The following is an 11,905-nucleotide window of genomic DNA, read 5'->3' on the forward strand; positions in this document are numbered from 1 at the left end:
TTCATAATCCTTTCATTGCTGGTCAAGGCTCTTCAGGGTAGCAGTCGTCGGGACCTTAGTAGCCAGGCCACGACCTTCATTATGTTCCTCTAGTCACTGAATCAGAACCAGCCGATGTCTCGGAAAAGCAACCGAGGATGGGGACCACAAGCCGCTCGATATTGAGGGTACTGGGAATTGTGCTAGGCTAGTTGAATGCTGTTGATAGCGAAAGCACTGATATGTAGTGATATACGGGAAGATCTCCAGCGACAGTTCTACGTTAGATGCACGAGCCCATATCCGAGTTAAGAGATCCAGTAATGAATATCCAACGGATTTTGGACACAACAAATGTGAACAGTCCGAATAAGCTCGATAGCTTCGTGCCTCAACCGTAGGGCTGGGAGCCCGTAGTTCCCATCAAGTGCCAGCTGACGTGAGGACGAAGGATTCCGCGCAATTGCATTAGACGTTGGCTCGGCTGAGAACAACTGAGCTTCAAAGCCCGCTACTTGGTGGCCTTGTCTGTAAATTCACCGCAGAAAAATGCAGTCAGAATGGCGGACCGCAAGCCCACCTTTCACTGGTCCGAGATTGGATAGAATTCAGAACGGGGAGGAAGAGGTAATTCACGGATAGACGGACAAGACCGCAAAATGCCATGTACGTATCCGCCTGCGCCCCAGCATCATCAATGTCTAACCAGCCAGGCTGAGCAAGCCCAGCCAGTTGTCGGCTCGTTCCAGCTAATTTCGAGTTGCTAAGACAGGATCGGCTATTTTTAGAACATGCGCTTTGTTGTGGCAGACTCTTTGTCGTGTTTCGGACAAAAGACTAACCCATTCGAGCGTTTTAGTCAAGTAACCTCAAGACAAGGGAGGAATCGCCTGAATGTCACCATTTGTGATCTTGCCAGAGATAGGGGAATAGAGAGGGGAAGTAACACAAACATATACTTCGTTTTGAGTACTGGTACCGTTTTCTTTGTTCTCAATTGGCGGTCAGCAACCAAGCACCGTCGCAGCAATTCGGGACATGGTTAAATCTGACTGCTGACGGTTTCTGGCGGAACGAGCTACCATGGCCCAAAAGTCGTGCAGGTGAGCAGGCTTGCAGTAGGCTCAGCGGCTGATGTCAAAGGGAAAGGCTCGTAAGCAAACAGGGCCAGGTGCGGGTACTCCCAATTGAAAGATGATGGCTGACTGGCCTACAAGTTCCTGAGGCAGCCAGACTGCAAAGCCCGTGCCTTTGGAGGGAAATTAGGGACCGTTGCCCATACCGGACAACGATGCGCAGGGCATGTGGCGGGAGAAAGGGGATGACGATCTTCCGGCAAGCTGGCGGTTGAATGAAAAGGGGAGTCAAATGGTATTTATGTATGTGACTTGGCTCCTTCTGGAACTTTGCGTTGGGCCCCTCCGCAGAAGCTGCTAAACTACCTACACGCTGAAACAGCAGGATACTGCAGAGTACTGTGCAATACAGTTAGTAAGCACTGAGCAAACGGGAAGCGCCAGGCCCAAGCAGCATTGCAGATGCAAACGCGACAATTCTCAGCTTAGCCTCGGGGGGGGCAAGAAAACACTGAACTTTGATACAAGGTGTCAAAATAAACGTAGCAAAGAGTCCCCTAAGCTTAGGCTAAATTTACATAAATATTTTTATCCCTTAGGGTTACGGTCTTGAGTTTTCTTTCCTCCCCTAGCTTAGGCATCGGGCATCTCCTGTCAGTGGCATGCCTTGTTGTCTTTGGATGGACAACAATGCAAGGTGCCAGGGTCCCGTAGTCATCTCCATAATCTGTGGCACTCTACTACGTAGTTCCTCATTTCAAGGAACTTGGTTCAAGTTGAATTGTAAGACGAGTTGGAAAAAAAGAGGTCGATGGAACGGTGAGCAGGCGAATGCAGATATTGCGGTGGCTGAAGTCTTCGCTATGAAAGTTGAATGAAGACCAGCCGCCTTCTCCGCCCTGAAATGCTGGCTGGTTTTGGGATCAATGCTGACGAGACGATCTAGCGTAACTGTACGTACGTTACACATCTAGGTATTCGTACAGTGTAGATTGTAGATCTCTCGATGGTTTACAGCCGCAAGCCTCTTGAGTCTGCCCTGCCCGTGGGAGATGCTTCAACGTGCGAAAAACCAGTAACGCTTGACGGCGTGCCCGTCTCAACGCTCAGCCAGGTCAAGGGATATCTGCGCGTTAGTCGTCAACAACTGTGAATCGCCATCAGGGAACTCACCAGCCCAGAACGCACTGCAGTCAGATTCTCGTTTCTTAGAGGGCGGGTATCTGATTCTTGACAGGGATGGCAGCTGGAGATGGGATGGATCCTCGCCCCCCCAAGTACCAACTTATGGCGGAGTGGAGTGGCTCAGCAGGCTTAGCGCGAGATGAGTCCCCTATTCTTACCTCTCTTTCTCAAGCTGTGAGCCCAGTCGTGGAGCAAAACGAGATTCGTTCCCAGGGCCTTTCATCAAAACATTTTCTTGAAGAGAGGAGAAAAATAAACCCTGCCACTAGCCTTCTTCTTTGCCTTCATTATCCCTCTTCCCTCCTATCCTCATCTTCATCCTCCTTATCCTTTCCCCCCGCTCCAACTATCACCATTCTTTTGAGGCTGGCGCCTCAAGTTTCCTACTATCTGTTGACTGTTGCTGGGGCCAACCTAAGGTACTAGAGCTACTAAACTACCACTGCTATTCAATTAGGTGGCTACCCGTGACCACCATTCGCATTTCCTTCCTCCTGTTTCAGCTCCTATCTCGACTAGAGAAAAACTCACAACACCTTCTTCACTTCGCACCGCTATCGCTATCGCGCATCATTTTATCCGAAGCCCATCGACTAGAATCCCAACAGTGCTGAGCGCCTACGGGAGCATAACTATTCATCATGGCGTACAATGGCCGTGATCAGGAGTATGGAGGACATGCTTTGCAGGACCTTCCTGCTGGCGGAAGCGTGAGTGCACATTCTTTGTCCATAGCTTAATGCTGAACGACAAGGACTAATTCTTCTCTAGCAGTATCACCTCCCCCCTCAAGAGAACGACGAGGAGCAGGGCCGCGGTCTCTTGAACTCAGGTTACGACCAAGATCGACTTGGCGCCCGCACTCCCCCCGATCGCCCCGTCTCTGCTTACAGTCTCACTGAGTCCTATGCCCCTGGAGCCTCGTCAACCATGCCTGGCCAGGGACCTACTGGATACGGTGATGGAGGCAGCTTTGGTCAGTTTGGTAACCTTGACGCTGCTGCCCCTTTCCCTCGCCCCGACTCTGCCTTCGACCCCGAAGACAGCTGGGTTGAGCGACAGCAGCAGCCTCAGATGGGCGGTGGTCTTGGCCGCTCGAAAACCCGAAAGATTAAGCTGGTTCAGGGTTCAGTTCTGAGCATTGATTACCCTGTTCCCAGTGCGATCAAGAATGCTGTCCAGCCCCAGTATCGCGACGCTGAGAGTGGTACCGAAGAGTTCCATAAGATGCGATATACCGCTGCCACCTGTGATCCCAACGACTTCACTCTCAAGAACGGTTACGATTTGCGACCTCGCATGTACAACCGACACACTGAGTTGCTGATCGCCATTACATACTATAACGAAGACAAAGTTCTTCTCGCACGAACACTGCATCACACCATGCAGAACATCCGCGACATCGTCAACCTGAAGAAGTCGACCTTTTGGAACAAGGGCGGTCCAGCTTGGCAGAAGATCGTTGTATGCTTGGTTTTCGATGGTATCGACAAGGCTGACAAGAACACCCTGGATGTCCTTGCCACTGTCGGCGTGTACCAGGACGGTGTTATCAAGAAGGATGTCGACGGCAAGGAGACGGTTGCCCACATCTTCGAATACACCAGCCAGCTTTCCGTCACGCCCAACCAGCAGCTTATTCGACCCACAAACGAAGGCACACAGAACTTGCCACCAGTTCAGATGATCTTCTGTTTGAAGCAAAAGAACACCAAGAAGATTAACTCGCACCGATGGTTATTCAACGCCTTTGGCCGTATCTTGAATCCTGAGGTATGTATCCTGCTCGATGCAGGTACCAAGCCCAGTCCCCGATCTCTCCTTGCTCTTTGGGAGGGTTTCTACAACGATAAGGACCTGGGAGGTGCTTGTGGTGAAATTCACGCTATGTTGGGTAAAGGGGGGAAGAAGCTGTTCAACCCCCTCGTTGCCGTCCAGAACTTTGAGTACAAGATTTCAAACATTCTGGACAAGCCTCTTGAGTCTTCGTTTGGTTATGTCTCTGTCTTGCCTGGTGCTTTCTCAGCCTACCGATTCCGAGCCATCATGGGCCGCCCGCTAGAACAGTATTTCCATGGTGATCATACCTTGTCTAAGATGCTTGGTAAGAAGGGTATCGATGGTATGAACATTTTCAAGAAGAACATGTTCTTGGCCGAGGATCGTATTCTTTGTTTTGAGCTGGTCGCCAAGGCTGGCCAGAAGTGGCACTTGTCCTATATCAAGGCTGCCAAGGGTGAAACCGATGTGCCCGAAGGTGCAGCTGAATTCATTAGTCAACGTCGACGATGGCTCAACGGTTCATTCGCTGCCACACTATACTCACTGATGCATTTCGGACGAATGTACAAGTCGGGTCATAACATCATCCGCATGTTCTTCCTCCACATTCAACTCATCTACACCACTCTCAACACTCTCTTCGCATGGTTCTCTCTTGGTTCTTATTGGCTTACAACATCCGTTATCATGGATCTTGTGGGTACTCCCAAGCCTGCGTCCGGTTACCACGCATGGCCATTCGGCGACACGGGTACACCTGTCGTCAATGCCCTGCTTCAGTACCTCTACTTAGCCTTTGTCATGCTCCAGTTCATTCTGGCTCTTGGTAACAGGCCCAAGGGCTCCAAGTTCACATACATCGCTTCCTTCATGGTCTTCAGTCTCATTCAGGGTTACATCTTGGTCCTCTCAGCCTATCTGGTTGTTCGTGCTTTTGACACGCCCATTGGAGACCAGATCTCGTTCGCCTCGACCGACGCTTTCCTTGATAGTTTTTTTGGCGGTTCAAGCGCTGGAGGTGTTATTTTGGTCGCCCTTATCACCATCTATGGTCTCAATTTTCTTGCCTCGTTCATGTACCTCGATCCCTGGCACATGTTCCACTCCTTCCCCTACTATCTACTTCTCATGTCGACTTACATCAACATTCTCATGGTTTATGCCTTCAACAACTGGCACGATGTCTCCTGGGGTACTAAGGGTTCAGACAAGGCTGAGGCACTTCCCTCTGCCCACATCACCAAGGGCGAGAAGAACGAGGTTGTTGTCGAGGAAGTTGAGAAGGAGCAGGAGGATATCGACAGCCAATTCGAGCAGACTGTCCGCCGAGCTCTTGCTCCCTTCAAGGAGGTGGAAGAGGTTGAGAAGGCCGACGTTGAGGATGGCTACAAGTCTTTCCGAACAGGACTCGTCGTCACCTGGTTGTTCGGAAACATTCTCCTCATTGTCTGCATTACCAGCGACAAGTTTGATAACCTCGGATGGGGTGTAAGTTTTCCCGATGCTATGCGGTATGTGGTCAATACTAACAATTTAATAGGAACCTGCCACAGATCGCAAGGCGCATTACTTCCAGTTCCTTCTGTACGCTACTGCCGTGCTCTCGCTCGTTCGTTTTGCCGGTTTCTTGTGGTTCCTGGGCAGGACTGGTATCATGTGCTGCTTTTCGAGACGATAAGCTTCGCGCGTACCTACGCTCGTTGTATTCGACACCCACCTTGCTGGAGAGGCCAATTACGGGAAAGTACTGGCACTTGTCATAGTAGACAAACTGGATTTTTGTACCGGATACCTTTGTTATGTAACGTACGCTGGGTTTTGACTATTTGAGTTAATGGAGGGACATCCACAAAAGAGGACATTGGAAGTGAGGGTAATCAGACCAGACCTGAGCACGAGCAAATGCATCTCTATTTAGTCTTTTTCAGATTGGCATCTGCCCCTGGGGGTTTATGACGCATTTGAATGATATGATTTTTTCTTGGTAGTTAATATTGCCATGTTGCCTTTTCTTCCATTATTGGCTACCTAGGTACCTCCTTGGATGCTCACTCACACGACCTATCATGCGTTCGTTATTCTGGTGGTACCTTATCGCGTAAACTTCGGTGGGGTTCAAGGATCAGGCTTGTGGCTGCCTTACGCCGTGTTATCTTATCAAGCATCATCACCTTTTCCACTACGCACGACTAGACCCTGCTCGCAACTGAGTTCAGCGCATTCACAACCAATCTCTCAGAATCTTGCAGTGCTGCTTGCCCTACGTTATCCTACAGCTTGGGAGTTTTTGTCGTGCCTGGGCTCTCACACTTCTTTTTTTGTGATCTCATCAAGGATCTTTCCATAGCGCATAACGACAGCCCAAACCTAGGCACCCCACATCCACGATGTTGAAGATATGGTCGATGGTGAGTTATCTACTGGCCACCACTAGTTGGCTAGACACTGACAGTGATATAGAAAAAGGAGCAGAAGGAGGCAGAGAACGCCGAGGGCCAGGCGACGGGTGGTAAGAAGAAGAAGGTGACTGCAGCTCAGCTGCGCGTGCAAAAAGGTATGCTTCATCCTGCCCAGACCTTGACCTGTAGCGGTGTGTTTAGGATGAAGAGATTAACACATGTTGTGACAGATCTTTCAGAACTTTCCCTCGGATCAACGATGAAGACAGAGTTCCCCGACCCCGATGACATCCTTAACTTCGTACTCACGATCGACCCTGATGAGGGCATGTACCGAGGCAGCCGCTTTACCTTCGATTTCACCATAAACCAGAATTTCCCCCACGAGCCTCCCAAGGTCCGATGCCGAGAAAAGATCTACCATCCCAATATCGATCTTGAGGGAAAGGTCTGCCTGAACATTCTACGAGAGGACTGGAAGCCAGTGCTGAACTTGAATGCTGTGATTGTTGGCCTGCAGGTACGGAGTCTGGAAAGAAAAGCGTCTTGAGTTACTCAGACGTGAAATTCAAAGTACATATGATTGTGGATTGGTGACTAATATGTTTGCAGTTCCTGTTCCTCGAACCCAACGCATCGGACCCGCTCAACAAGGAGGCTGCTGAAGATCTACGAAACAACCGAGAGGGATTCAAGCGCAACGTGAGGACTGCTATGGGTGGTGGAGTAGTCAAGGGCAGGACATACGACAGGGTCCTGAAATAGATTTGGAATAAGACAAATAAAACGGAGTCCCAGGTATGGAAAACCAGAAAGGATGGGCCGTTAAGATTTTGGGACGATACAACGACTTAATGGGTGTTTGAGACAGACAAGCATTTGATAACAAAGAGCATCGCGTGGCGTCTGATAAACCCATGATCTTGATTAGGCAATCCTTCAATCTCCAAACTTCCATGATTGTTGATAGTGACCGGATTTGGTCGAGAGGTGAGTCGATGGCGAGACCTGGGAGGCGGGGTCGAGTCGACCTGAGAGCTGAGCTTGCGATGCCTACTCAGGTACAGATGATCACAAGCTCACTTTAACCACCTAGCCTGTATTGCCTTTTTGAGGCAGAGGGAGTGTTTGGAGGCGCTTTCTCGCGTTCAGTGGTACTCTATTGGCTGGCGATATCTTGCTGCCCTGGCTGCCGACGTAAGATCAACGGCTCAAGAAGAGCATGGCGTGGCTTGCTTGGTTTGCTTCATGGTCCCGTCCCGTCTACGCACGTGGAGTATAGACTATAACGTGGAGTCTAGAAATCTGAATTGAGCCTCATCGAGGTGCTAAGAGTCCGCAACCCGGAGTAAGTGGAGTTTTGAGGAGTCAACATCGAGCCAGATCTAGACTATCTTGCCTGACATGTCGACCGGAGGAAGTGATATGCCCCCGATATGTAGCTAGAGGACCCCGAGCGCGGTGCAGCTGCTGTTGCCGCTCATAGATATGGAGTTGTGATGCTGAGTTCGGCAGGGCCCTATTGGACAAGACGCCTGAATCGGCCGTGGTGTTGTTGGTCGGACGATATGCGGCTTATGAGTTCGGGGGGACTAGCAGAACTCCGAAAGCAAGAGGGCCCATTTCTTTTTGAGGGTTACCCCGTCAAAGCATTAGCATTAGCTCCAAGTTGGGATAGCTTGAGATGGTGCGGGCGAGAAGTGTTCAATTTTGCCACGCAATTGATGTCAATTAGGGCTTTGATTTTGACAAGATCTTTGATGGATTGTACTGGACTGCAAGAAGAGGAGCGAGCTTTTCATAGTGTATCATTACTGCCTGTAGCTGTATCTTGGGCCTTCTTCTTCTGGCGGTCAGATCTATATGCAATCCGACGGCATTCAGAAACGCACACGGAGAGCTTTGGTGGTTGGACAATATTAAGTCACCGCTAATTGGCCGAAACTTACGTGACTCAAGGTGTGAGAGAGTTCTCCAGGTCCCAGGTAATGTCCACGGTACACATTTCCCCTCACTCCGATACGCGCTGAGTCAAGTCGCCTCTACCCACATAGCCCCAGACCCATCCCCGCTGCTCAGCATAGGGCCCCCACCTCACAGTACAAGCCGAAATCGGTCCCCCCCCCCCTCCAACCGATGTCCCTTGGAGAGAAAATTAGGGACAGCTTAAACCTACTTAATCTTTACTCTCGCCATTGCCTTTCCCTCTTTTTCTTCCTCCTCATCCTCTCTCAGACACTCTCCCCTCAGTTCCCAAACTGTCCCCTCACATCCTCACAATGGCTTCTCGCAACTTCACAAAGGCCCTCCGTGGCCCTGCCCGCCAACTGGCTTCTGCTCCCCGCGTTCAGCAGCGAACTTTCGTTGCTGCCGCTCGCTCCGCTGCTCGTGTTGGTGCCGTTGCCCGACCTGTTGCCGCTGGCCCCGTCCAGCAGCAGGTCCGTGGTGTCAAGACCATTGACTTTGCTGGCCACAAGGAGGACGTCTATGGTGAGTTATATCTCCAATGGCGGCTGCTGGGTCAATTGGACACCCAATACTGACTAGTACTCTAGAGCGTGCCGATTGGCCCCAAGAGAAGCTTCTTGAGTACTTCAAGAACGACACTCTGGCCCTCATTGGCTATGGCTCTCAGGGCCACGGCCAGGGTCTTAACCTCCGTGACAACGGCCTCAACGTCATCGTTGGTGTCCGAAAGAACGGAAAGTCCTGGAAGGATGCTGAGCAGGATGGCTGGGTTGCTGGCAAGAACTTGTTCGACGTTGACGAGGCCATCTCTCGTGGTACCATCGTCATGAACCTTCTCTCCGATGCTGCCCAGTCCGAGACCTGGCCCGCCATCAAGCCCCAACTCGTTGAGGGCAAGGTAAGCCGAATTACCCGCCCATTGTCAGTCCAGGCACATCTCTAACATATGTATCTTGCAGACCCTCTACTTCTCCCACGGTTTCTCCCCCGTCTTCAAGGACCTCACCAAGGTTGAGGTTCCCACCAACATCGATGTCATCCTCTGCGCCCCCAAGGGCTCTGGCCGAACCGTACGATCTCTCTTCCGTGAGGGCCGTGGTATCAACTCCTCTTTCGCCGTCTACCAGGATGTCACTGGCAAGGCCGAGGAGAAGGCCATTGCCCTTGGTGTCGCCATCGGCTCTGGCTACCTCTACAAGACCACCTTCGAGAAGGAGGTCTACTCCGATCTCTACGGTGAGCGTGGCTGCCTCATGGGTGGTATCCACGGCATGTTCCTTGCTCAGTACGAAGTCCTCCGCGAGCGCGGCCACAGCCCCAGCGAGGCCTTCAACGAGACTGTTGAGGAGGCTACCCAGTCTCTCTACCCTCTTATCGGTGCCAACGGCATGGACTGGATGTACGAGGCTTGCTCCACCACTGCCCGTCGTGGTGCCATCGACTGGAGCCCCAAGTTCAAGGACGCCTTGAAACCCGTCTTCAACTCCCTCTACGACGCTGTCAAGGATGGTTCCGAGACCAAGCGATCTCTCGAGTACAACAGCCAGCCTGACTACCGTGAGAAGTACGAGGCAGAGATGAAGGAGATCCGTGATCTCGAGATCTGGCGCGCCGGCAAGGCCGTCCGATCTCTCCGACCCGAGAACCAGAAGTAAGCGGCTATTAATGTTGAATGATAATTTGTGAGCGGGAGATAGGGCATGGGATGGGATGTCTAGGAAACGGCTTTTATGAACCACATGAACTTTCTGTCTGTACTTTTAAAAAATTTCCTGGGCTCTGGAGGGGGATCTGAAATCGGTCCAAAAGTTGATATCAGGCTTGAAGCCAAAACGAATACCATTTTTATTTTACGTTAACTTGTAAACAAGCAAGCAAGCAAATAAACCCTATCGCTTCAATCCGCTGGCGACATTTAGTTCTTTGACATTCGAACATGATCCATTGGGCCTCTATTGCCTTCCCACGCCTTAAAGATGACAAGCAGCGTCTAGCGTCAGCTTGGCGATGAGATTGTAACGTTATTCAGTTGCTAAAACAGGCAGCTGGGAGTAGCCGACAACCGGAGCATGACTAGAGAGTTGGTGATACTTAAGACCCTCGACTGCGCAGCACAGATAGGGCCACAGTCTGTCCATCTCGTAGACTTATACCTTGAACCCAACCACCCCAACTCACTGTTATCACAATCAATATGGCTGATCTTTCAACAACTCCTCCATTGACTCGTGAGTCAGTCATCCAAGCTCACAAACTCATCAGCCCATATGTCCACTTTACACCCGTCCTGACCAACCAGACTATTACGAAACTAGCTTCAACCCCTCGCACAGCGGAGGAGCTCGAAGGGACTCGCTATGCTGGTAGAACGCCGGCCCGGCCAGTGCTAAGACTCTGGTTTAAATGCGAGAATATGCAACGTATTGGCGCTTTCAAAGCGAGAGGTGCTTTTCATGCCATCGAGAGGCTGCAGAAAGAACCAGGATGGCTAGAGGGAGGCGGCAAGGAGAAAGGAGTCGTGACACATAGTTCCGGTAACGGGTCACATGCATGCTTCGTCCGACGATGATGGCTGATTGATTGTTCCAGGAAACCATGCTCAAGCACTAGCTCTTGCGGCTCGAGAGAGTGGCATCAAAGCCCATATTGTCATGCCTGAGATCTCCAACCCCAAAAAGATTGCTGGAACAAAAGGCTACGGTGCTCGTGTTATCTTTAGCGGAAGCACATCTATTGAACGCGAAGCAATGGCCGCCAAAGTTATCGCTGAGACAGGAGCTCGACTTGTGCCGCCCTATGACCACCCGGATATTCTCCTTGGACAAGGCACCCTCGGACTAGAATTCCAACAGCAGGTTTCCGAATTGATGACTGCCGATGCCGTCGTCGACGGGCAGAGGAGACTTTTCCGGGCACCGGTTACAGGGCGAGACAACGAGGCGCCGAGGACCAAGAAGGAGAAACTTGGCTTGGACGCTATCATGACTCCTTGTGGTGGCGGTGGTATGCTCTCGGGTGTTGCTCTGAGCTGTGAAGGCACTGGAATCCGAGTTTTTGGCTCGGAGCCATCATTTGAGGGTGCTGACGATGCAAAGCGTGGGTTCGAGTCGGGCACACGAATCACAACAGTCAAGACTCTAACAGTTGCCGATGGACTACGTACTCCAGTGGGTGAGCATCCTTGGTCAGTCATATATGGCCGCCGCTTGGTATCGGGCATGTACAGCGTCACTGAGGAAGAGATACTGGCGGCTATGAAGCTTGTGTTTGAGCGGTTCAAACTGGTTGTAGAGCCCAGTGCTTGCGTCCCGCTGGCTGTGGCGCTGTTTGATGAGGAATTCAGATCAATGGTAGAGCGAGAAGCTGGCGAAGAGGGTTGGGACCTCGGACTGGTGTTCAGTGGTGGTAATATTGGCCTTGATGCTGTTGGTAAGCTCTTCGAAGGTAGCAAGATTTCATGTCTATAGACCAAGACAGAGACGCAGTCTGGACCGTAAATTGTGATTGTTCTCA

General features: G+C 51.1%; 4 protein-coding genes across 4 annotated transcripts; all 4 read left to right on the forward strand.

Annotated features, from left to right (window-relative positions):
* Positions 1-2,881: 2,881 nt before the first annotated feature.
* Positions 2,882-5,703, forward strand: CHS1_1 (Chitin synthase, class 1; the record flags this gene model as incomplete). The annotated part of the gene is made up of 3 exons (XM_044823424.1): positions 2,882-2,950; positions 3,012-5,513; positions 5,566-5,703. 3 exons carry the CDS (start codon positions 2,882-2,884, stop codon positions 5,701-5,703), a joined length of 2,709 nt encoding a protein of 902 aa, XP_044681915.1.
* Positions 5,704-6,412: 709 nt separating this feature from the next.
* UBC12 (NEDD8-conjugating protein ubc12) lies at positions 6,413-7,189 on the forward strand (the record flags this gene model as incomplete). Its single annotated transcript, XM_044823425.1, has 4 exons — positions 6,413-6,433; positions 6,486-6,579; positions 6,655-6,944; positions 7,037-7,189. 4 exons carry the CDS (start codon positions 6,413-6,415, stop codon positions 7,187-7,189), a joined length of 558 nt encoding a protein of 185 aa, XP_044681916.1.
* Positions 7,190-8,703: 1,514 nt separating this feature from the next.
* ILV2_1 (Acetolactate synthase, mitochondrial) lies at positions 8,704-10,047 on the forward strand (the record flags this gene model as incomplete). The annotated part of the gene is made up of 3 exons (XM_044823426.1): positions 8,704-8,914; positions 8,980-9,290; positions 9,352-10,047. The coding sequence occupies 3 exons, from the start codon at positions 8,704-8,706 to the stop codon at positions 10,045-10,047; spliced, it is 1,218 nt and encodes a 405-aa protein (XP_044681917.1).
* A 539-nt stretch (positions 10,048-10,586) lies between these two features.
* Positions 10,587-11,859, forward strand: J7337_005753 (uncharacterized protein; the record flags this gene model as incomplete). The annotated part of the gene is made up of 2 exons (XM_044823427.1): positions 10,587-10,926; positions 10,982-11,859. The coding sequence occupies 2 exons, from the start codon at positions 10,587-10,589 to the stop codon at positions 11,857-11,859; spliced, it is 1,218 nt and encodes a 405-aa protein (XP_044681918.1).
* Between the last annotated feature and the right edge of the window lie 46 nt (positions 11,860-11,905).

Source organism: Fusarium musae, chromosome 4, assembly GCF_019915245.1.
Source record: "Fusarium musae strain F31 chromosome 4, whole genome shotgun sequence".
NCBI classification, from domain to species: Eukaryota; Fungi; Ascomycota; class Sordariomycetes; order Hypocreales; family Nectriaceae; genus Fusarium; species Fusarium musae.